General features: G+C 41.9%; 1 protein-coding gene across 4 annotated transcripts in view; it reads right to left on the reverse strand.

Moving 5' to 3' along the window:
* DPF3 (double PHD fingers 3) overlaps nucleotides 1–24406 on the reverse strand; it is a 217672-nt gene that overhangs the window by 46229 nt on the left and 147037 nt on the right. For 3 of the 4 annotated variants that reach the window (XR_012639930.1, XM_074955589.1, XM_074955591.1), the window contains exons 7-8: nucleotides 16890–17027; nucleotides 5167–5295 (exon numbers count right to left, since the gene is read on the reverse strand). Coding sequence is in view for 3 of the 4 variants with exons in the window: in XM_074955589.1 (XP_074811690.1) it covers nucleotides 5167–5295; nucleotides 16890–17027 (267 nt within the window). In the remaining variant the exon portion in view is untranslated. Of the gene's footprint in view, nucleotides 1–1990; nucleotides 2415–5166; nucleotides 5296–16889; nucleotides 17028–24406 lie in introns of those variants that run through there. The other variant, XM_074955590.1, reaches the window with a different exon arrangement.

Below are 24406 nucleotides of genomic sequence, written 5' to 3' on the forward strand. Positions count from 1 at the left end.
AAAGAGTGAATGTTAAAGTTCATGTTTCATTGACATGGTTAAGTCAAAATACCATTGATCTGACATTTGATCGATTATAATATGACTTGACACAGCAGTGGGAACATAGCCCAGTAGAATAACAACAGGAAAAGATTACTAACATGGGGATGCCTTAAAGGAGATTTTCTTTGTGTCACACATGCATTAATATATACTATATATAAAAATACAGATTTATTTTGGAATTTTATGCAGCACTATTTTCTACAAAAAGGGCAGATTCTTAATGGAATCCAGAAGTCAATGGCATCACTCCGGATTTACATCTGCATATCTGATGGCAGATTCTGGCCATTAGTTATTTCATTTCTGATGTCAACTATAAAGATGCACAGAAGCATCACACCCAGATGTCTAATAATAAAATAAGGATTAGAGTTTATTTTAACACTGGACTGTGGCAAAAAGACTGAAGGAGCCATAAAATACCTGTTACAAACTGTGCTATGCTGCCCCAGCAAAAGAAAGAGAGCAATGGAAATAACCAGCCCTTTTTGGACATGATTTACTCAAGAACTAGAACAATGTACACCCAAAGTCTACAGTGCATGGATGTGTTTCTATCATGAGTTCTGGTAACATGAACACACCACTCAAGCTTCCTTCTTGGCGTGAAACTCTGGCTCCACTGAAGACAATGGAAATGCTGTCATTTACTTCAGTGGGGTCAGGATCTCACCTTTATGGTTTATGTTGGCACTATAAAATGCCAAAAATATATCCTTACCCCTAATCCTGCAATCCTTACAATGAGAGCATTGCTTGCATTAGGACTGCAGCGTGGAACATGCTTAATGTCTGGGTATGCTTTATTCCTGGTTATATGTATTGAGCCAAAGCCTGCTCGGACAAAACTCCCATTGAATTAATAGGGAACAGGGTCTGGCCTGCTGTACATAACACAATCACACAGTTTACTTTAAAGGACTTACTGCTATAATAAAACAGTAAATGGTTTGTTGAAAATCCATAGCACAGAGGGTTCACAGTGGCTGAAAAACATTTCTGTTGGGACATACCTTTCAAATCTGCCAAATGGCTCCTCGGTCCTGGGACAGCCGCTGGGAGGGAATCACTCTCTTCTCCATTGCCCTCAGGACTTTAGTGAGTTTTGCTTTGGTTTATTTCAAGAGAAGCTATTGAAAAACAACACAAAGTGCCTCACAAGACACTACAGACAGAGAAAAATGTGGGCAACAAAATGTGTGTGTGAATTTAAAAAAAAAAAAGAAAGAAAAATTTAGGTGAGGTATTTTTCCTTTTAATTTCTTCCATGATTCATTCCTCCAGCTGTTTTGTCTTTGCAGAGCCTGTGACTTGCCATTTATATTCCATCCCTGTGCTTGGAAATTGCTCTCCATGAGGTGAAAGGTGAAGAAGAGAAAAAAAGAAAAAGAAAAAAAGCCGCACGGAGTGAGGAGGAGATGAAAAGGTGGGGGCGGGGAGGAGGAGATCTCTTACGAGTGCAGAGGTGTCCAGAGGAATGATGGAAATGTGTTCCTCAATGTCATGGTCTTCAGAGCTGCTTGCGTTTTCAAGCTGCTAAAGGTGAGTGGTACAGGAGTACGCGAGGGGGAGTCACAAATTCCACGCGCTACAGTAAGTGCAAAATCTCACATTGCAGAAGTCATCAAACCAAGGGCTTCATTGTCATCTCAAACAATCCACCCCACAGTGGTTTTTCTAGAAACAGTTCTAGTATCAAGTAGACGTCCATTGCTTTTTTGTTTTTTGTAATTTTTTATTTAAAAAGTCTTTTTTCTAATAATATATAGAATATATAAATAATAATAATAATAATTAAAAAAAATTATTTTGGTTGGGTTTCTGCTCTCCAACCCATTTGTATTTTTGTGGTTTGCTGATATATATTAAAAGATGAGAAAATCAACTCTGCTCATTATTAAAAAAAATACTAAATCCACATTTCAGGTTTCCAGAGAGAAAGAGGGGGGAGGAGAAAGGAAACAAATTAAAATGAAAAATAAAAAGTGAATCAAAACTTTCTGTCTCTTTGAAGTAGTTGTCTAGGTTTTATAAGTTTGTGCTTTCAGTGTACACACCCAAAGGGGAAAAAAGGGATCTAAAATTAAAAAAAAAAAAGTAGTAATAATAATCATAGTCGTAAAAAGGATAGAAAATCGCTCAAAGAGTTTCTGTGTCTGTTTAGTTATTTTAGCAGCCACCCTTTTTATTTGTGGAGGGAGAGCTGCTACCATGGCCGCCTCCTCGGCTCAAGAGAGGCTCTTCCGCATCATCCTCATCAAAGCCGTGAAAGGTCGAGGTGTCGCTTTCCGATGTGGAACCGAACAAGTCCTCCGTAGTGCGTGCTGGCGCTGCTTCCTCCTTCCTGCCTTCTCTTCCCAAATGAGCTGACATGTATGATGAATATATCAGCACATGGGTTAAGCAACAGGCATCATCATTATTTTTTAAATCATCATAATTATCAAACAATGCAGACTATCAACCTGGTAGGTGTGTGTGTCCACAAATCAACAACAACATAGGACAGTAGAATAGCAGTAAGAAAAGGTAAAAAGGGGTTGGTTTTTCTTTTAACGAAAAAAACCTACAATAACACAGATGCCCGTAGATATGGCAGCGAAAGGGTTAATGTTGTTTTCCTCTCTTCAAGAGACACTAAAACTATTCTCTCTTGATTACTTTGATCAGTTTTAAAAGATTTTTAGACCACATAAATAATTAGAAGCTGTTAGATTTAAGCACAATGATTGTCCTTCAGATTGGCATCAACTGTCATGAATTTACTGCTGTAGAACAACAACTTACTAGGTATTTCATCAGTATTGCAATGGGATAGGTTTTTTAAAAAATTCTCATCCCTATCTCTTCCCTGCCCTAAAGTAGCTCCTTTGAAGACAAAGTGAAAAACATTTTAAAGACTAAATATTCATTAAATTAATATATTCCATGTTAGAAATTCTATGGAGTCTCTTGTGAAAAACAAAAATGAATCTACACCATCTAGCCACTAAAAATGCCAGAATAAAGAATGATCTGCTTTGGGGGACACTTGAAAGTTTAGGAAGTCTTTCAGTCCATTTTTTCCATATAGGGTAAGAAATCCTCAGCACAGACATCAGGAGCAACAAACAACAACAAGAAAGCTTTAAAAAGAGAAGTTAAATACTGAAATCTGTAAAACTGAACTTTTTTCTGAATCAAATGTGATATGTAATTTGCAGTACAGATGTCAGAATCCCACTTCAAGAAATGCAGGAGAAAATATGGCCCTTGAGCCCTAGGAAAATGAAAGCCTCATGTTTGGTAGGGCCGGGAGGTTTGTGGTGCTATTCAGAAGCACTAACTAACATGATGATACACCAATTGCTTGGTCCCTTAAGCTGAAGGAAGCAGCTCTGTTGCAATTATACTGTATTTCCTAAGAAACAGACTTAGAATCAAATCCTGTACCCCAAAAGGAAATGAATATAATAAAAGAATCGGTAAGTAAAATAATCACTTCATAGGGATGTGACTGACTGAATACTGGGAGGAAACAAAAGAATGCACATGGCCTCTCCTCCGTTTGTCTTTCATCACCAAGAAAAGTAAAGACGGCAGCCACCAGTCATTAATATTATAGCTTAAAAAATCTATGTATAGTTGCACTTTAGGCATTCTCATCATACATCTATCACACAGATGGAGAACCCTTGTAAATGACTCAGGTGGATGAGAATTTGTTAAAAGTGTTTAATGGAATTGTTCTGGGGAGCTTGTCCACAGATAGGATACAACAGCTACATGGGGCCTGATAATCTACTTTGCAATACAACAAGGACACCAACAAACTAGTGTATCTCAGTCATGTTCTGAAGTTAAATATGAAATTACAGTAACAAATAGCTACGTGACAGAACATTTGGATCCCTGTCATTGTGCAAGATTGGGGCAACACTGAAATGAGTGAGGCTAGGAAATAACACCCAAGGTAAAAGGGGAAAACGGGAGTCATTCTCCAGTGTGGCAGTGTAGACCGTGTAAGCTTCTTCTCCTTTATAACGAAGCAAACACAAAAAGACTCATGTTAGTGTCTGCAGAGCACTTGTAGCAAAGCCCCTTAGAAGACCAAGGGTTGCCACTGGTCCAGCAATAAGTAATTGTTTTCAACTCAGGATATCTTCAAAGGTCAGAACAACTGTAGAGGACATTTGCCATCTAGGGCCCAGTCCTGCTCCCTTTGAATTTGATAGGAATTTTGATATTAATTTCAATGGGAGCATGAGCAGGCTGTTATTTCAGTCCCAGAACACTCTGCATTATATATCAGCAATTATACAACACACACTTTCCAGTGAATAAAGAGCAGAAGTAGCAGCAATTCTGAAGGTTTCAAATTTCAAAGTTTTCTTTTGTTTTCAGATTTATAATCCATGGCCTTTCTCCCCCCTTTCCAAAAAATCACAACAATTGGGAAATTTGAATTGGAGATGGAATATGCTGTTGTTAGAGACCCCATTCCCTTCCACAGCCAAAAATAACAGCTCAGCTGGGACAAAAACAAAAAAGAAAAAACAACCAACAACCCAGAAATAAAGACAGCTCAGGATGGGGAAAGATGCAACTTCCTAAATTTAAAAAGAGACACAGGAAGAAAACAGATAAATAAAAACCTCTTTAAACAGAATTAATGATAGTCATCTTGTAAGAGAATAATTCTTGACAGCTACTGCCATTCCTACCCTGTAATTTCCCCCCTCTTTCTTTTTTGGATGAAGAAATGCATGAAATGTGTAATCAATGGAAATGCTCGTCATGCAACTTTCATAAATCTTGAAAGTAATTTACATTTGTAATTACGGGATTTGAAGACAGAGCCCATCCTTTAACATTGTCATAGGATTTTCTCCCTCCATTTAAATAAGAACAAGTATGAGTACTTATGTTCATGGCAGCCAATAAATACAATATAGCATTATATAGATAGATACATAGATTATATCATAATTGTCTTGTTAGCCCATTAGCAGAACAGAAACTTTGACAACCATCCTTCCCCACAAACAATAAGCAAACTACCCCAAAACATCAGAAAGAGCAAAAAGGGAATCACGCTAAATTGTTCATCTTAGAAAGTTGCAAGGAGGAGTCACCTACCCGAGCGTCCACAGTCTGAGCATGACACAAGCTCCTCTGGACAGCCACTTTTTTTGTTCATACTGGAGCCTCCAAGGCAGAAGTCACAGTAGTTGTTGGGAATGATAGCCCCGTCTGGTCCTTTTTGGGCTGCAGGCAGGTTAGAAATCATTTTTACTTAAAGAGCACACACTATGTACATTTCTCCCTTCTCCTCTTCGCTGTCACGTTAATTTGATGACTTTGGTGACAACAGCCTTCCCCAAATATTTTCAGTTAGGGTGACAAGCGAATTGTACAAAACATTTTCATTTTAAGCACATTACATACCAAGGCACAGAGCTCTGAGGCTCTTCTGAACATCCTGTTCAAATGGGCAAGTCTGGTGTGCAATGTCCTGCTCTCCCTTAACACGTGGAGAGGTTGTGTTGATACTGAGCAATCCTAAGTGTTTTACTTTTTTTTTCTTTTAAAGAAACACTGTCAGCTTAAACATTCTATTTCTTACTCTAAAATTTTTTACCTACACTTATTTGATTTTTATAAATAACTCTTAGGATTTCTACAACAGAAAGAAATTAGAGGGGGAAAAGCATTCTCTCTTTCTTTAGCTTTTGTGCTTTGTGCCTTTCGCAGCACTTTGCATACAGTAAATGTCACCTTTTCCTCATATAATCAGTTAGACCCTGATCCTGCACTGGAATCTGCTAGCAATCACTGTGTCCATACAGAATCCCAAATAAATGGGGTACCTCTGCTAATGGACCCACAGGCAAAATCAGAGCCTTAGCCAGTATTCCCTGTCATTTTTCTTTTGCACAGCAACCAGGGAAGAGAAACAAAACAGAAAAAAATTGTAAATCCACAAAACACCAAACTCACACCAGGATTCCCAAAAATTTCATGAACTGTTGACTGAACAGGTCTGTTCAGGTCATATTCACGGGTCTGTATCTAAATCAGGTGCAGTTTGTCATTTCAATTAAATGTGATGGTGTTTTCAACAGAGGCTTTGTCTACATACAGATTTATACCTACTTAACTAAATCAATACAAGACATTTTAAAAATGGTTTAAGGGTGTCCACATAAGGGTTTGCATCAGTTTAACTAAATCAGATGAAAAAAACATTTTTCATCAGACCACTGAGTTTGTGTGTGGAAAAGACCTAGGCTCCACCGAACACATGTGGTTTAAAACCAAAAGAAAAGGATCTCAGAAATCCTGGCAAATTAACCTTCAAATTCCACAGGGCTCCAGTTCAAAACACATTTTTTAAAACGCTGGGTTTAGCTAAACAGGTTCGTGTTTTTCTTAAAGCCCGAGCTTATGGGGGCAATCAACTTGGTTAGTTTTAAGAGAGAATTGGACAAATGTATGAGTGCAATTGAATTATGGGGTTGCTTGTGATGGTAGGGGGCAGGACTCAGTAGCCGGGGGCTCACTTCCAGTTTACGTCTTATTTTCCTAAAGCTCATGCTTCAGGATTTCAACTGTCCACTGACAGAGGTCAGGAAGGGATTTCCCCCCCCCCAGTGTATGCTGGGAGGTTTTTTTATCTCCTTTCTGTGAAGCATCATGGATTGCCATGGCTGGAGATGGGCCACTGAGGGGATGGGCCAGAGGTCTGAGATGGCACTAAGTATTCTCTCTCAGGTACTTGGCTGGCTGGTTTTATGCTCAGGGTCTAACTGAATGTCATATGTGGCATTGGGAGGGAATTTCCCCCAGGTCAGACTGTCAGTGACCTTGGAGAGTTTCCCCTTTCTCTGCTGCATGCAGGTGCAGGTCCTTGCTGGGATAATCTGGGTATATCTCATTTAATCATTTCCCTGCCATTACGGGGGCCTCTAGCACTCGTGCACCTCGGTCCTGCCTATTCTCTCATTGTGGCACATAACAGCCTACTCTGCTGTGGGTTTCATTTACTTTTGTCTCATGTCCATTGTTGGGTTTAGTGTGTGGGTGGCTGGGTGGTGTTGGAGGCCCATGATATACAGAAAGTCAGACTACATGATCTAGAGATCCCTTCTGGGCTTAAACTCTGTGACTCCTGGAGTCATATGAATATCTGAGCTTTTATTTAAAAAAAAAAAAAAAAAAAAAAAAAAGCTTCTAGTCCTCATCGTTACAGAGAATTTTTGTCCCTGTTATGCATTTCAAAATTAGAAATGTTTCAGCTGTACTTGAAAACGTGAACCCCAGGGGCTCATGAACCAGAAAGCAAATAAAAAGAACTCCATATTTATTTTTTAAATTTCATAGATTTTATGCCAATCTCAATTTTTGGGGCCTGACTCATGATTTTTAAATGTGTCGGGTTGGCAACACTGCAAAGAAGACGCCTAATTCTCCATTGCTTTGCACCATCTTGTAGTCCTTTATATCTGTGCAACTTGAATGCAAATTGTGTGTAAAATCCTACCATGCAATGAGTGGAGAATTCTCATTCAGTAACGTTTTGCATTCACTTTGCACAATGGCCACACAAGTTGCAAGGTAATGGAGAATCAGGACAGAGGCGTTTGTTTTAGGTTGGGGTTTTTGGGGTTTGCTACTTTAAATGAATACAGCAAATTGCTTACAATTAGATGGATGCCATTAAAAAGGGATTTTTTTTTTACCCTCTTTACTCCTGCTCTATCCACCCCCTTCCTATCCTTTTTCTTTCCATTTATCTTATCCTCTCCTAAGTTAACGCACCCCACATAAACATAGGCAATGGGTATAATAGGCAAGGGAAGGCTAAGCCTACCCTGGAACAGCTGCTGCCGACCCGCCACCTGGGCTGCGGTGGCCCTGTCCCGAGGCCCCCACCGTCTGCTGCTGCCTGCCTGTCGCTGCTCACCATGTCCTCCTCCTTGAGGTGCAGGGGAGTGAGGAGGTAACACAGTGAGCCAGCGGTGGGCCAGAGGGTCTGGCAGGGGGGTGAAGTGGCTCGCTTGGCCGTGCACTGGGGCTGGCTGGCTGTGGGGAGACCAGCAGTTTGGCCCGGCCCAGTGTGGCTGGGGCCGGGCCGGCAGCTCTGGAGAGGCCAGTGGCTTGGCCTGGTGCTTGGTGGGGCTACAGCCTGTCCAGTCCAGGGGATGGCTTGGCCCAACATGGCCAGCTCGGTGGGGGGGTAAGGGGTGGCTCGGCCCGGGGTGGCCGGCTCGGGGGGGACTGGCGGCTCGGCCCGGCGCTTGGCAGGGCCAGGACCCATCCTGTCCAGGGGCCGGCTCGTCCCAGCATGGCCAGCTCGGGGGGGCTGGCGACTCAGCCCGGCATGGCTAGGACTGGGCGGGTGCTCAGGGGGGTGGGCCCAGCGTGGCTGAGGTGGGCATGCCACGGGGCTCCTCCAGTCACCAGGGGGTTAGGGTCTCCGGCGTGCGGGGGCAGGGCCTCGGGCGGAAGGGGCGCAGCCAGCAGGCTAGCTTCCCCAAAGTGGGGTTCACCCGCCGCCCATCCACATAAACAAATACGTAAATGGAACTAACACGCCATCTGCTGCCATCTCAGAGTTCACTCTGCCTGTGTGTTCTACCCCTTCCCCACCCTGTGTCTGTCTTGTCTATTTACACTGTAAGCTCTTCTGGGCAAGAACCATCTACCACTCAGTGTTTGTACAGTGCCTGGCACAGTGGGGGCCCATTCTCAGTTGGCCTTCCAGCATTCCCATAATAAACAAGGGTAATAATAATCTTCACAGCATGGGGGTTCCCACTATTGCCCTACTTACTTTCAGCTTAATCCAAAGCTCACAAAAATCACTATAGGTCTTCCTATTGAATTCAAAGGGCTTTGAATCAGGCCCTTTGCTTCCACTTGAGGCCAAATATTCCATAATGGATACCTAGGGGAGCATATCCTGAAAGCCCATATTTTGCAACGAAGAAAAAAAACGGATTTTTCTTAGAAAATATTACAAGCTTCTTTGTCTCAGACTTAGGCCCAGATTCCCTCTCCTGTACCTGTTCCCCACCGTTCACATCTACGTCCAACATTTGGCTGCCAGTTCAGTTCAAAGCCAGCCAATAACCCATCCTGTGTATTTCAAGTTTTCCCTTGGAGAACTCGATGATATATAATCTGAACCTATAGGGTAAGTGCCACTGTGCTTCTCTTGCTCTCTTTGCCCCCCTACTGCTGACAGATCTCATCCCTCTGGAGGGCTGACATGTTTCCATAGCAACCAGAATCCTAGCTCCGGTTGCCTCTGGTCTTGCCACCTGTTATTACTTCATCTCTCAAGTGTAAGGAATTGTAGCATGTCCCCTTATTTTGCTGCTCAAAATGCATCTACAGAGAATAGATGGACTCAAGGAACAAGAAATTAAAATAAAAAAATACATCAATGGGAGTTTGGGGGAGCAGCTGCTAGAAGATATACCTCAGGAAAAGCCACCCTCTAACAGAGCAAGAGATGGATTCCCAGCTGGAGATGCACCCACTTCCACCTGGCTTATTCCCAGTTTTTAATGAGAAATGGAGAAATTCATGGGGGTGGGTTGCAAAGGGAATGGCTCATTGCAGAGACGTGCCAATTTTTTCATGTAGGGCAGAGCTCTGGATTAGAATAACACAAGATAGATGGCATAATCTGTGGGTGTAGTGAAGGACAAGCCAAGTGGAGCTCAAATAAGTTTAGTTCACTTCACCCACCTTCCGTGTCTCTCTCTCTCTCTCTCTCTCTCTCACACACACACACACACACACACACACACACACACACACTTATGTATTGCTCTCTCCTATAAACTATTCTTACAACTTTTTCATTAAAATTCATGGGAGGAAAAATGCAAGTCAAACTAAATGAGAGGAAATGGCCAGATTCTTTGCCATGCAAGCCTGAGAAGCAGGCTGCACCATCCAAAGAGATGGTACAATCTGCACACACCCAGAACTGGCACCTCCCGTAACAGCATTTTGGTCCCTGCTGAAATCAGTCTCGTGATGACACAAGAAGCTCTGGCCTTCATGTGATTTCTAGCACCACTCTATAGCTGTGATTGGCTGATCTTTTCCAAGAGGTGGGAAAAGCAGTCAAATCAGAGCTTCTGCAGGAGGCTGGCAGGGTTCTCCCATCCTCCCCTTATGAGCCAAGAGGAGTTTTTGGGTAGGACAGGGAGCAGCTGATGCCATTTTCACAGGAATGGCTATGGGGCTGCGGACCATAATTAATTGATGGGCTGTGGGTGGGCAGGTGAGAGGCTGGGAGGACACATTAATTAATTGGATTTTTTGGGTTTGGGGAGAAGGTGTTAGCTCTCTGAGATGTCAGGCAGCACTTTATACAAATTTGAGCAATTTAATCTCAGCTGAATCTTCTAGTAAGAGCTCCTGCAGCAGGGGGCCAAAATCGTGTGATTCACTGTAAATCTGTAAGAGCTGGCAACATGGTAATTGTCCAGCACACACTGGAGATGACCAGGGGGAGTTTAAAAATGAGAAGACAGACCAAAAACCCATTATATTAACCTCTCCTGGTTTCTGGGCCAGTCTCAGGATTGGGAGGGATCTGATGTATGAGTTTTGAACTTTTGGGGTTGGCAATACAGCACTCCCATCCTAACCGGAAACTTAGGGAGGAATTGCATTACCTGAGGCACAATCCATCCTGGAGTTCACACTGGGTCAGTGCAGCTCTGCACTCATCCAAAATGGGCTAGTACATTATGGGCACACATTGGTCCCTCCAATATGTAGAGCACTTTGAGGATGTAAATTGCACCCATGAGGCATGTGTGAACTCATGTTAACTAATTTCAAGCCCAGTCAAACACTGGGGGCTTTCTTGGGTTTGTATTCTGCTTTGGAGAAAGGAGTCAAGAGGTGAGAGAGAAAAATTATAATAAAAAAATATAAAATATGTGAATTACACAATACAGAGGGCCCAAACCTGAGCCAGCCTTGGTTTTTTTGAGGGAGGAAGTGGTCGTGGTGCAGCATATGATTTTCAAAGGCCAATTACTCAGTCAAATCAGAATCAATTTCCTCCAAAACACTTCAGAGTGCTTCTCCTCATTAAAAAGAAAAGGAGTACTTGTGGCACCTTAGAGACTAACCAATTTATTTGAGCATAAGCTTTCGTGAGCTACAGCTCACTTCATCAGATGCATACTGTGGAAAATACAGAAGATGTTTTTATACACACAGACCATGAAAAAATGGGTGTTTATCACTACATCAGCCACACTATCAGAGGCTTGTTCACCTGCACATCTACCAATGTGATATATGCCATCATGTGCCAGCAATGCCCCTCTGCCATGTACATTGGGCAAACTGGACAGTCTCTACGTAAAAGAATAAATGGACACAAATCAGATGTCAAGAATTATAACATTCATAAATCAGTTGGAGAACACTTCAATCTCTCTGGTCACTCGATTTCTGATCTCAAAGTGACTATCCGTCAACAAAAAAAACTTCGAAAACAGACTCCAATGAGAGACTGCTGAATTGGAATTCATTTGCAAATTGGATACAATTAACTTAGGCTTGAATAGAGCTTGGAATGGTTGATTCATTATAAAAAGTAACCTATTTCTCCTTGTTTATTCCTTTCCCCCCTCCCCCCACTGTTCCTCAGACGTTCTTGTTAAACCCTGGATTTGTGCTGGAAATGACCCACCTTGATTATCATACACATTGTAAGGAGAGCGATCACTTTAGATAAGCTATTACCAACAGGAGAGTGGGTTTGTGGAGGGGGGGGAGAAAACCTGGATTTGTGCTGGAAATGGCTCACCTTGATTATCATACACATTGTAAGGAGAGTGATCACTTTAGATAAGCTATTACCAACAGGAGAGTGGGTTTGTGGAGGGGGGGGGGAGAAAACCTGGATTTGTGCTGGAAATGGCCCACCTTGATTATCATACACATTGTAAGGAGAGTGATCACTTTAGATAAGCTATTACCAGCAGGAGAGTGGGGTGGGGGGAGAGAAAACCTTTTGTAGTGATAAACACCCATTTTTTCATGGTCTGTGTGTATAAAAACATCTTCTGTATTTTCCACAGTATGCATCCGATGAAGTGAGCTGTAGCTCACGAAAGCTTATGCTCAAATAAATTGGTTAGTCTCTAAGGTGCCACAAGTACTCCTTTTCTTTTTGCGAATACAGACTAACGTGGCTGTTACTCTGAAACTTCTCCTCATTGAAAGCTACTTTCCTGCCAAAATTTCTGCACCCAGCCATTTAAGGTCTCAAGAAGATTTTGTATGATGGGGAAATGTATGTTTTCACCCTCCCCACATTCATAATGAGTGAACAGGGTTTCCTCAAACTTCCCCACAACATTCAGGCATGGAAAATGTCAGCCCAAAAGGTAAATGTTAGGGAAAATTATGATTAACTAAAAACAGAGAGTACAAATGGAACCTGTTATGCAACCTTAATGACAGCAGCCACTTCTGCTATAATTCTGGTGGCACCCTCAAATTTCATCTTAAAATGACATTTACATTCATTCCTTTATAAAAACCAACAAAGGAAAAGAAAGAAAAATGGAATAAACTAATGAGATATCTAATCAGGGCATATGCAGCTCTTCACTGAAAAGGCACCTGCTGTAGGATTTCCTGTAGGAAGGGGGGTGTTGGAGCATTCCTGCATTCAAATGTAGCTCCTATCACCTCCCCAGTGAGAAACAGCGCTAAGGCAGAGAAAGGGAGGCCTGATGTAGCTTTTCAAATTGATGCTGCTTGTGGAGAGGAACAAACAGTTCATCTCCAACCGAGGGGCTGGCTCTTGTCATTTATTCATCTCCAGCCCCCTGCCTGGATGGAAATAAAAATGTTTCAAAGAAGGCTGTGTGGGGGAGCTGGAGGACAGCTTGGAAGCACAGTGAGGTTAGTGCATTCATTTTTTATCTTTGAAGAGTAGGTATCTAATTATGCTTAGAATATACAAATGCCGTCGACTGATCTCTCAACTAGAGATTTGTCCACATCACAAGATCTGCCAAAGAAATGGGCAAAATTGGAAGATGCCCTGAACTGGTACAGCAGTTGGTCTGACAAGTCAAATCTGCATATTAGCAGAGCTGTGTGAGTGCTCTGGACTGCAGCAGCATTAGTAGAGTGTATGGCAAGTCCAGACTGGTATTGGAAGAGGTGTCCAGGTGCATGAAGTCTGAACACTATGACTGACTTTAGACACTGCTATGAGACCCTAATTTTTTGGAACACTAGAAGTTATCCTAACGTTTAAGTTTTAAAAAAGCAAAGTACCACTCACATGATTCACTCCCATTTAAAAGGAGAAGGTTTGCTCCTTACAGACAGGCACACACCTTCCTGTTCCTTTAGCGATGAAATTAGTTTTATAATACCACATTCATTGACACATATATTTAAATAGACAGATATCAAGTTAATAAAAATCCCACTTTAGAAACCTTTCAAAATCTGCAGGCGGCAGCTACCCCAGTTCATCCTGTAACATTAGGATGAGATGTGCATATATTGCAACATGTGTTCAGTGGCCGATTCATGGACTCACCCTGGGCTCAAAGCTCACATGCCGCCAATGCTGAATATTGAAGGATGAAGACAGCAGAAGAGCAGGTTTGACATGATGTGGAACCATTTTGTTCTATTGTCAGGGTTCAGGTTTGCCTGGTTTTTAAACAGTTTTCTATAACTTCTTTTTCATGATTTCAAACCCAGCTGACAAGTATTTGCAACATTAGATAACAAGTCTGTATGGGACTAAGACAAGTTTGGGTCTTGAGGAAGGGACATCCCCCTATATCAAGAGAGTGAGCTGAGATATAGAAGTAAATCACCTAACGCCGCATGGTCACAGCCTGTATTAAAAAGCATAGGCTGCCTTGTTTTAGGGGAAAATAGGAGGTCAGAGAAGGTGATCTGGGAAAGGCTGAACTATATGTCAGTGAGGCAGACAACAAAACCCACGCAACAGTGATAAGGAGAGTGAGAGGTTCAGAGGAAACGGAACATCCCACCTGGGTTGGTTGGTTGTTCTGTGATACAGACCCATCAGAAGCCAGTCAGTTTAAATTAGGCTGTTCCTATATTAATCTTTTTTTCAGTCCCTGGAATATATATGTAGCCATCCAAGATGGCCTGCGGGTAATTGAGGGTGTGGGGACAGAGAAGCGTTGCGAGAGAGATGAGAGACCATCAACTGTTGAGCTGGCACCAGTCAGAGGATCAATAACTGACTCTGGCAGAGGCTCTGCTCCAGAGAGGTTCCTTCTGTGTCAGCAGGGCAATTGTTACTGCAGGTACTGCTGCAAGCAGTGACTGCACAGGAGACATGGGAGTGGTAGAGAGAATAAAATGGCAAGAAGTTCATACTGGAGCAGTCTGCCAGAACCTCGCTGCTACAGACCCCACTGCCCACAGCACTGCAAATTCCAAATGGCTGGTTTGGATTTGCTTTGCCTTTTCTAAATTAGGCTGCGTGTATTTCTCTGCCACACTGCTAAGGAAATAATCAGTGCCTGCTGTTTACTGTATTTCTGGCCCTTCTCTTCCATAGATTGCAGATTAGCTGTTTGGATTAACATCCCCTCCTCCCCCCACAAGCCCACACAGAAAGGATATTTGAAGCCCAGACCCTGTGACACAGCAGACCTGTCAAATCTAATTCATAACACATGCCCAGCAGTACTTAGGGGAAAGGAAGGATCTGATGCTCTGGCTCCCCACCTTCCCTATGTACAAAGGGGCCATTTAATGACTGTATATTAGCAACATGGACAATTAGCATTCACATGGAAGATGGATGGCAGCATAAATTAAATACTGCCAAATGAAAGAGGGAATATGCAAGAGCTGATCTCCAGGCTGTAAACCAACAAACAGAAAAAGGGAATAAACAGCCAGTCCAGAGAGTTGCCTCCCAGCGTACTCTGACTCCCCCCAGCAGAAATCTCCTGGCACTTTTACATGGTTTCTGTCCCCACCCTCAGTGGCCACTGATTCTTGAGCAGAGAGAACATTCCACTCAAGGATCTGGATCTCAGAGTGATTTACAAATGCAAAGGGGATGCCTGTGGCATTAAGCTACACTCTGTGTTGGGAGCTGCACACCAGCTGCCTCTCCCGGAGGCATTGCACCTGCCTCATGCAAAATGCCTGTAGGAGCCCGGGAGACACACAAGTCTGAGCAGCCCCTGCTGCACTCTTTTTCAGAGAGCAGAGTGCACTCTCCTCCACAATGGCCCAGGTTTGCTGGCTGGTGAGGAATGAAGGAGGTATATCATTCCATCCTTCCCAGCTCCTTTTCTGGAGTTTGGTGCCACTCATAGTGCTAACATCTCCCTGAACCTCAGAACCGCAAGAACTGGGCCTGCCTCTGGCCCCTGTGCCAGGCTGAATGGTGGGGGACAGTGCACTTCCCTGTTTGCTTATCTGTGCAGGGCTAAGATCAACACTAATTAATTAAGCCTCAAAAGCCCCATCAGGTAGATAAGTATTGTAGACCTTATTTCAGACACAGAAAACTAATCTAGAGACAGCATACAAAATAAAGAAACAAAAACCCCTCTCTTACAGCTACCTGTGGGATAATGGCCAGACAGTGATATTCTAAAGCCTGCCAGAACAGTAACTCCATAGAGTAATGGTCAATCCACAACTCAGCAAGTCAAAACTGCTTCTGGACAAGTCAAAACATCTTACTAAACATGTTAAAAATGAAAAGGTGGAGCAGAAAGGTGATAGAAACCTTAGGATTGCGCAGCAGGATCAGACCAACCCAACAATGGTCAGTAGTAGATGCTTTGGAAAAAGGGGAACCCCTCCCCACAACCACATGAGACAATTATGGATTATCCTGCTTAAGGGGGAAATGGCTTCCTAGATCCAAGTTTCTTACTTTATACTTATGTCAGGAAGAAAAGGATTTGCCCTGTATTTATTCTTATAAGCATTTCATTCTGTTGTCAATAAATAACAAACAACAACAATAATTTCTTTGAACTAAAATGGCATTTTCCATCTAAGGACCTGAAAGTATTTTACAAATATCAATGAATTTAACCACATGATCTCTCTGAGTGGGAGGCAATTATTACTTTGCACACAGGAAAACTGAGGCGAAGGAGGGCTAAGTGATACAATTCACTAATAAAATATGAATCTCCTGAATCCCAGTCCTGTGTCTTAAAAAGGTTAGAATGGGCTTTCCTGTGCCAGCAAACACACTATCTTCCCCCTACTTTGGTGCTAGGATTACCAGAGCACAGCCCTTCTGTCCTTTCTTGTGCCATCAGATCTGTGAAGTTAATTTTCTAGTCCTTTGATTTTTCCAGATTAATATTTAGAAAGTGGTGTTTGGGGATGTGGGATCATGGGGCATTTGTTGAGAATTTTATACCATAAAACTGAGAAGGGAATAAAGATCTTTTCTCAAAGAACATAGCAAAGAGGATGCACTGACATGAATTGTGCATTTTCTTGATCTCCACACTAAGCACTAAGAGGCTGTTTGATGACGGGCAGGTGTGGCTCCCTTCCCTCTCCCCTTGTCATCTTCTCCCCACAGGAGCAGTGATGGAAGAGTGATTTGCGGCAGAGTTAATGCTGAGTTTGAACTGAATTCTTGACTAGCTGAGCGCAGCACCAGGGCGGGCTGAAGTTGATTAGCTCCACTAAACATCCAGGTTCCACTCATTCACAAAGAAGCAGAACAATCTTAGAAACTGCTGAAATGCACAGATGAAGGGAGAGGTAACGTCCCTGAAAAAAAGATTGAAGGGATGACAAAAGCAAACACTACTCACGTTTGTGGTTCTCGTTTCTGTGGACGGGTGGGGAGCGTGTCTCTTGCTCTTGGGCTTCATCCCCCTCTTCGCTGGCTAGGTGAGTGTGAGCATAATGGTAGCTCAGTCCAGGTCTGTTCTTATAACGTTTGCCACAGACTGGGAGGGAAAGAAACATGAGGGAAGGGAAAAGAGAATGGAATATCAGTACCTTCAGCAACAGTGAGAATGGCCTTTAATACATCATCCCCCACTAACATCACTGCACATCCTTCTTCTTGTTATCTGAAACTTTGCAAATATAATGCTGATGAAAGATGACAGACTGACAGCCCTGCAAGCTAATGTCCTCTATTTATCCCCAGAACACGTACAGCACACTCAAGCTTCCCTACATTACACCAGCATTGGTCCCTATCCCTGGCCTGGATGGACCATCTCTGAGGTTGAGAGGGTTGGTCAATCTCCATGGCCCATTCAGTCCTTGACCTGTCCACTGAGACTGCCAACAAGGTTGTCTGTCAAACTAAATTAAATGACAATTGTGGTGTTGATGTTTTGTGATATAATGGGCTCTTTACCAATGGGAACCAGAGTAAGACCAAGCAGCACTGTGTCATGATTACTGACCTCGGGGAGAAGGAAACAATATTACTAGCAGCAAGAAAAGAAGAAAAAATCTTTAAATGCTCTGCTTTCCAGATTTAAATCCAGACACAAAAGTTAGGAATCACCTATTGCTTCTGGTTCAAAGACCATTCAGCATGCTTCTATCCTCTACCCAGTTAAGCCTCACACTGAGCGTTCCAGTAAATAATATAAGAACATAAGTGATCTCTCTCCTGCCATCCATCTCCACCCTCTGACAAACAGAGGCTAGGGACACCATTCCTTACCCATCCTGGCTAATAGCCATTAATGGACTTAACTTCCATGAATTTATCGAGTTCTCTTTTAAACCCTATTATAGTCCTAGCCTTCACAACCTCCTCAGGCAAGGAGTTCCACAGGTTGACTGTGTGCTGTGTGAAGAAGAACTTCCTTTTCTTTGTTTTAAACCTTCTGCCCATTAATTTCATTTGGTGGCCCCTAGTTCTTATATTATGGGAACAAGTAAATAACTTTTCCTTATTCACTTTCTCCATACCACTCATGATTTTATATACCTCTATCATATCCCCCCCCCCCCGTCTCCTTTTTTCCAAGCTGAAAAGTCCTAGCCTCTTTAATCTCTCCTCATATGGGACCCGTTCCAAACCCCTAATCATTTTAGTTGCCCTTTTCTGAACCTTTTCTAATGCCAGTATATCTTTTTTGAGATGAGGGGACCACATCTGTACGCAGTATTCAAGATGTGGGCGTACCATGGATTTATATAAGGGCAATAAGATATTCTCCATCTTATTCTCTATCGCTTTTTTAATGATTCCTAACATCCCGTTTGCTTTTTTGACTGCCACTGCACATTGCACAGACGTCTTCAGAGAACTATCCAGGACGACTCCAAGATCTTTCTCCTGATTAGCTGTAGCTAAATTAGCCCCCATCATACTGTATGTATAGTTGGGGTTATTTTTTCCAATGTGCATTACTTGACATTTATGCACATTAAATTTTATTTGCCATTTTGTTGCCCAATCACTTAGTTTTGTGAGATCTTTTTGAAGTTCTTCACAGTCTGCTTTGGTCTTAACTATCTTGAGCAATTTAGTATCGTCTGCAAACTTTGCCACCTCACTGTTTACCCCTTTTTCCAGATCATTTATGAATAAGTTGAATAGGATTGGTCCTAGGACTGACCCTTGGGGAACACCACTAGTTACCCCTCTCCATTCTGAAAATTTACCATTTATTCCTATCCTTTGTTCCCTGTCTTTTAACCAGTTCTCAACCCATGAAAGGATCTTCCCTCTTATCCCATGACAACTTAATTTACGTAATATCTGTTGTATGATGGAGAATCCTCCATTAAACTTTGCATGTACTTATTTGGTCATCAAGTCAACAGGCCTTAATAACAGACTCAAGCCATTGAGATTCATGAAAGTACTTATGCTCGCATGACACTCTACAATGGGTCAAGCTTTATCACAAGGCTCAGGATAGCTATATGTTAAAGTTGTTAATAGGAATTTATTTTTATTTGGGTTATTGCCTGTGAAAATGACAACCCAACCCTTAGCACTTTTCATCTTCAAAGCACTTTATCAGACATCAACTAATTCTCTTTCAAAGCCATTTTGTGAGCTAAGTCTCATTAGTACAGTTTTACAAATAGGATAACTGAGGCACAGAAGTTAAGGGACAGATCCTGCAAACTCTTACTACCAGACCCAGTACTTACTACTGAGTAATCCACTCATCCCACACCTTGCACAGTACTGTTTGCAGGACTGAGCCCTAAGTAACAAGCCTAAGCCAGAGAGGCAGTTGGTGTCAGCACTGGGAACAGAACCCAGCAACTCATGGCTCTCCATCCAGTTCTTAGGATCAATGCTCCCTCTAAGGTGCTCTGATGGTCCGATTCTGAAAATGCCTCTTAACCGTGTGATTTGTGTGTCTGTAATACACAGTGCAATTTCTAGACAACTTTATTTCACTGTGGCAGGTGGTGGAAAGCAACGCCAAGCGTGGTACTGCAGGCACTCCCTGCACAGTCCACCAGTCGTGGCCACAAGCTTGTCATCATTCTATACACAGCACACTAAAAATAATGAACTCAAACTTTGGCAGTCTGCACCTTTAAATAAACAAACAAAACTCCAAGGCAAATGCCTATCTGCAGTGCTTGAGGGCAAAGCTCTGGTCTGGCCCTAAGCTATCACAAGGAGCTTGCAGCTCCTCTATTCCAGTCTCACTCTGCACTGCCCAGAGAAGAAACAGGCAAGCCTTCTTAACTGGCCTGTTGGCTATTGATTGGTCAGTATATCCTCCTGGCCCTTCTAGGCTCTGCAGGGCTATCTTGTTGGTAACCTGATCTGAGTGGATTTTCATTGAGCAGGGAATGTCAGGGGTCTGATGCCTCCTGATAGACCCTGCACATTCATCTTCCCCACATGCAGGAGTCCAACAATGTTCTAATGCTCAGCAAAAAAGCTCAAAAAGCACTTGTTCATTTACACTCCGGTAATCAGGATTGCACTATTAAAAACTTTTCTGCTACTTCTCACAAAAAGCAGAAGGATGATCCACATTCAGGAGGAGATTATGTGAAATTGCAGGCTGTAAATTGGTGAAGTAACATTTTAATCTCAACTTGTTCTAACTAATTTGTAAACTCCCTCAGAGAACATACCTGGTCTTAGGTGTTTGTAAAGCATGCTTATCTATGGCATGATATCAATAAGAATAATTGATTCATAATGATAACCATTCTTGTCCTATTTTTCTCCATCCACTATGGTTAAATAACACACGTATAACATTTATGTTATTTCCTTTATTTTTATATTAAAAAAAATAAAAAAGTTAAAGAAATGCCTTGATATGAGCAGGAAACACACAACTTAGGCAGCAGCAGTGCAAGCTTCCTCCATGCTAGCCAGAAAACATGCTTCAGGAGGGACCATCTCCCAAAGTAAGAGGGGAATTCAGTCTGTATGACACATCCAGCCCTTGCCCTCTTTGCTGAGAGTTCCAACAAGGGGGTCAAGTGTGAGGGCCTATTATCCAAGAGACCAGAATTTTTGGTTTTTAATAGGAGGCAGTAAAATGATGATTAGTTTTACACTAAAGAGAGGCCATTAACTTGGGTCAGAGTCCATTAACATAGGTGCAAGTCTCATTAATTTCAGTGGTAATTGTGCCCATGGAACTGAAAGGATTATCAGGCACCAAATGAATAAAACACAGTAGATCTAAGGCATAAGGGTGTGAAAGAAGGATAAAATGTTAACACTGAAATTCCCAGGAGACTGGTTGGGTCAGGGGACTGATAAAGTGATCTCTCTCACCTCTAGGTCTCTCTCACCTCTAGGTCACCAGGTCCAATCCAGCCCTGGTTGGTAATTTCCAAAAGACACTACTATATTATAGCTGCTTGGTGCACACATGAAAGAGTACTGTGTATATTCCTTGCTGGTATTGTTAAATATTATGTTAAGGCAGAGACTCACTTACCACTGTAAACTCAATTTTAACCCCTTGGTCCTCAAATGAAAAAAAAAAAAGATCCTTTCCTCTTCAAATTTTGCAGGTGTCTTCTGTTTTGGTTAAATTTGTGGGGAATTATACAAGCTGTTTCTAAGACATGGGAATCAGAAAAATAGGTGGTGTGTTTTGAAGTCTTTTTTCTTTTTTGTCCATCTCAAAAATGGTTTGTTCTAGAAACTTCAAATTAAGTGTGATCAAAATATTTGAGCGAGACCTAGTGCACAAGATCAATTCTTGGAGGGGTGGAAGGCATGTTTAAGAACTTATTCACTATCCAACTGGAATATCAGAACAGCCCATCAACCCTGGTGGGCTTTTGATGGAGTGCCATGTGACTGATAGGAGACCAAAGCTTTTATTTTAAAAAAGTAAGTCTCTATCCCTTTTCCTTGGAGCAATAGACTCCAGAATGTAACCTGATCACTAGGAAACTTTGTTACAATTATTTTTTTTTTTAAATCAAAGCCATCCCCAAGCATGTTCATATCACAGTTTTAATACATCACTTGCAGCCTATATTTGTATAAACGCCTAATCACAGCAACAGAAGTCGAGATGGGGAGATGGGGGAAATCTAAGTACAAACAACCAAACTCTAGGAAGGTCTGAGTAAAGTCCACTTTTGTTTTGAGTCTGTGTACCTCTTCTTTCATTGCCCAGATCCCATGGCCACTGGTGCACTATAAGAGTCAGACAGAAATACAAGAGAGTATCCTCCAAATTTAAGTTTTTCACAGCAATGGACCACAGACTTCCTATAGCCCTTATGAAAAAAATGAAGGAAAGATGGAAAGATGGCAATTATACACTTATTGTATCAGTACAGACTTTTTCCAAATTAAAATGCCTACAGCCATAGGCTTCTTAAAACCCTTTAAAAACACCTTTAATACAAAAATAACACTTACAATGAAGAAGCAGATATATAGGTATAGAGTTAAGATTGTTTGGATGCCTTAAATGTATATATCCAAACTTTAAACTCACTGGGCTGCTTTTAAGTGTAACTTTAACTTTGAATTTCCTATCGGGGGTGGGGGGAGTTAATAAACAAGACTGTTTTTAGGTATAGGTCCTTTAAGAAATGTCTTTTAGGTCCTTTTAGAAATGCAACTTTGATCTCCCATCTTTCAGTATCTGCCAGATACTCTTTGATTGCATTTCAGAAGAGGAAAGAACTCCCACCCAGATCTTTCTTCATCCCACAGAACATGGAACACACTGGTGATACAAAAATTATCAGGCAGGCAAACAGCAAGAATTCACAACCCTTAACATTTTACACAAACAAGACAAATAGAAAACACTTATTGTTATATGGCTTATAGTACAAAGAAGTATGATTTTAAAAGATAAAGTCCTCTGGTTTATACGACTCTTATTACATACCTTGGAAAAGACAGATGGAGAGATGTTCATAGTAGATTACTTGATTGTTAAATTGATGTATCCTGCACTATCCCATTTATGCTCATGTGAATGAAAACGAAACTTTAAAAAACATTTACACTAGTCTTGTGAGCTACAGATACTATTCACAGACTTCACTACAATATTTTAACTTACGTGTTTTTGTCAGTTATTTGTTGAACACAGCCTAAGGCTGTACGTAAATTCTGCAACTGGCCCCTCTTTTCTGTAGCAATCCTTATGATAGAGACAGGGGGGTTTCCAAGGATATCAGCAGGCAGGGGCATTCCTGGCAATGAAGGAGGCCAGTGAACATTTAAGCCAGAGTGGGAGGGGGCCCACTGTACATGGCCCAGTGGATACCTTGAGGGGTTGGAGGATCTCAGAGGATCTGCAGGTGTTTGAGGCTGAACCCACAGCTTCTTCTTGATGGCCAAACCTTTCCACTCCTCACACTCATACACTGTCAACTCCACCTGTTGAAACTCTTAGGATTTCCTAGTCTCTGTGCAAGTTTATTTTTTGTAGGAGAGAAGGGTGTCCTGTGTTCTTATCCAGGCAAAACAATCACCACCTTCCCTAGGAGTATGCTGGAATAACAACTAACTCAGAACTTGGATGTCATATTGGAATCTCCCCAGACTGGTAATAGGGGATGGATCACTTGATGATTACCTGTTCTGTTCATTCCCTCTGAAGCACCTGGTATTGACCACAGTTGGAAGACTGGATACTGGGCTAGAGGGACCATTGGTCTGACCTAGTATGGCCACTCTTATGTTCTAAATTCTGCCTAATCTCTTATTTTCCAGATAGAATATATTTTATTAACCTCACATATCACTGTGTTCAGAGATAGGTATTGTTAATAATTACTCTTTTATCGACACTATCACTTTTATAATGTTTTCCATATTCAAAGGGATTTTCAGACATTAACTAATTAATCCTGCCCATGCTCCTGTGTGGTGTTATCCTCATTATACAAATGAGGAAACAGAATCACAGAGGGGTTCAATAACTTGCCAAAGTCACACAGTGATCCTTTGTCAGAACCTGGATTAGAACCCATGAGTTCTTGATTCCCAGTCCTGTGCTCAGAACACATCTCTCTCATTCTCTTAATTGCCAAGGCTGAGATCAGAACACAATCTTACAACCCAGATAAAACTATCCATTGGATGTTATGCTCTGCTACCATGCACCTCCCCCTTAAATGAAGAATGTGCACTTTACAAACGTCACCATGTAGCTCTGCACTCCATTAAACAGCCTTGTATTTTTTTTTTCACTTTCCTCCAGGATGGACACATCAGTCTAGCAATTGACAGATTTTCTCCTGTTTTCTAACACTGAGGCAAGTCCTCCCTTTTTGGCTTGGACTTTAATCAGGCAACCAAACCAGGTTTTGAAGGATTTGGCCCGATATGCCTTTTGGTCCATCCTGCACTTAAGTGATATGTTTTACATTCAGCCAGCTATAAACCATAGAGTGCTATGTTGTGGACAAACTGGGTGAGCAAGCCACATAATGAAACAGTGCAGATCAAACTCTTACTAAGCCTCATTCTCCAACAGATGCTCTTCTGTGATTTTTCTTAATTTGCTTCCAAATTTTGAATCTGAAATTAACATTTTACCCAATTATTTTATGGGAAAACAAGCCCTACTTAGAAACAGTTTGGTTACATACACAGGGAGCCTCACAAAACCAGGTTCTATTCCCAACTCCGTCACTGAAGAGTATTGTGACCTTGGACAAGTCACTTCAGCTGTGTCTCAGTTTTCCTTTACGTAAAATGGGGATAATGATACTTCTTGTTTTAAAAAGCGCTTTGAGGTCTATGGCTCAAAAGGCTTTGTCACTAGCTATTTATTGGCTGCACTGCTCTCATTCTGAGACTGTTACACATGTGGTCCTTGGCAGGAGGTAAGCTATGTTCTAGCCAGCACTACACACACACATACAATCTGTC

Source organism: Natator depressus, chromosome 6, assembly GCF_965152275.1.
Source record: "Natator depressus isolate rNatDep1 chromosome 6, rNatDep2.hap1, whole genome shotgun sequence".
NCBI classification, from domain to species: domain Eukaryota; kingdom Metazoa; phylum Chordata; order Testudines; family Cheloniidae; genus Natator; species Natator depressus.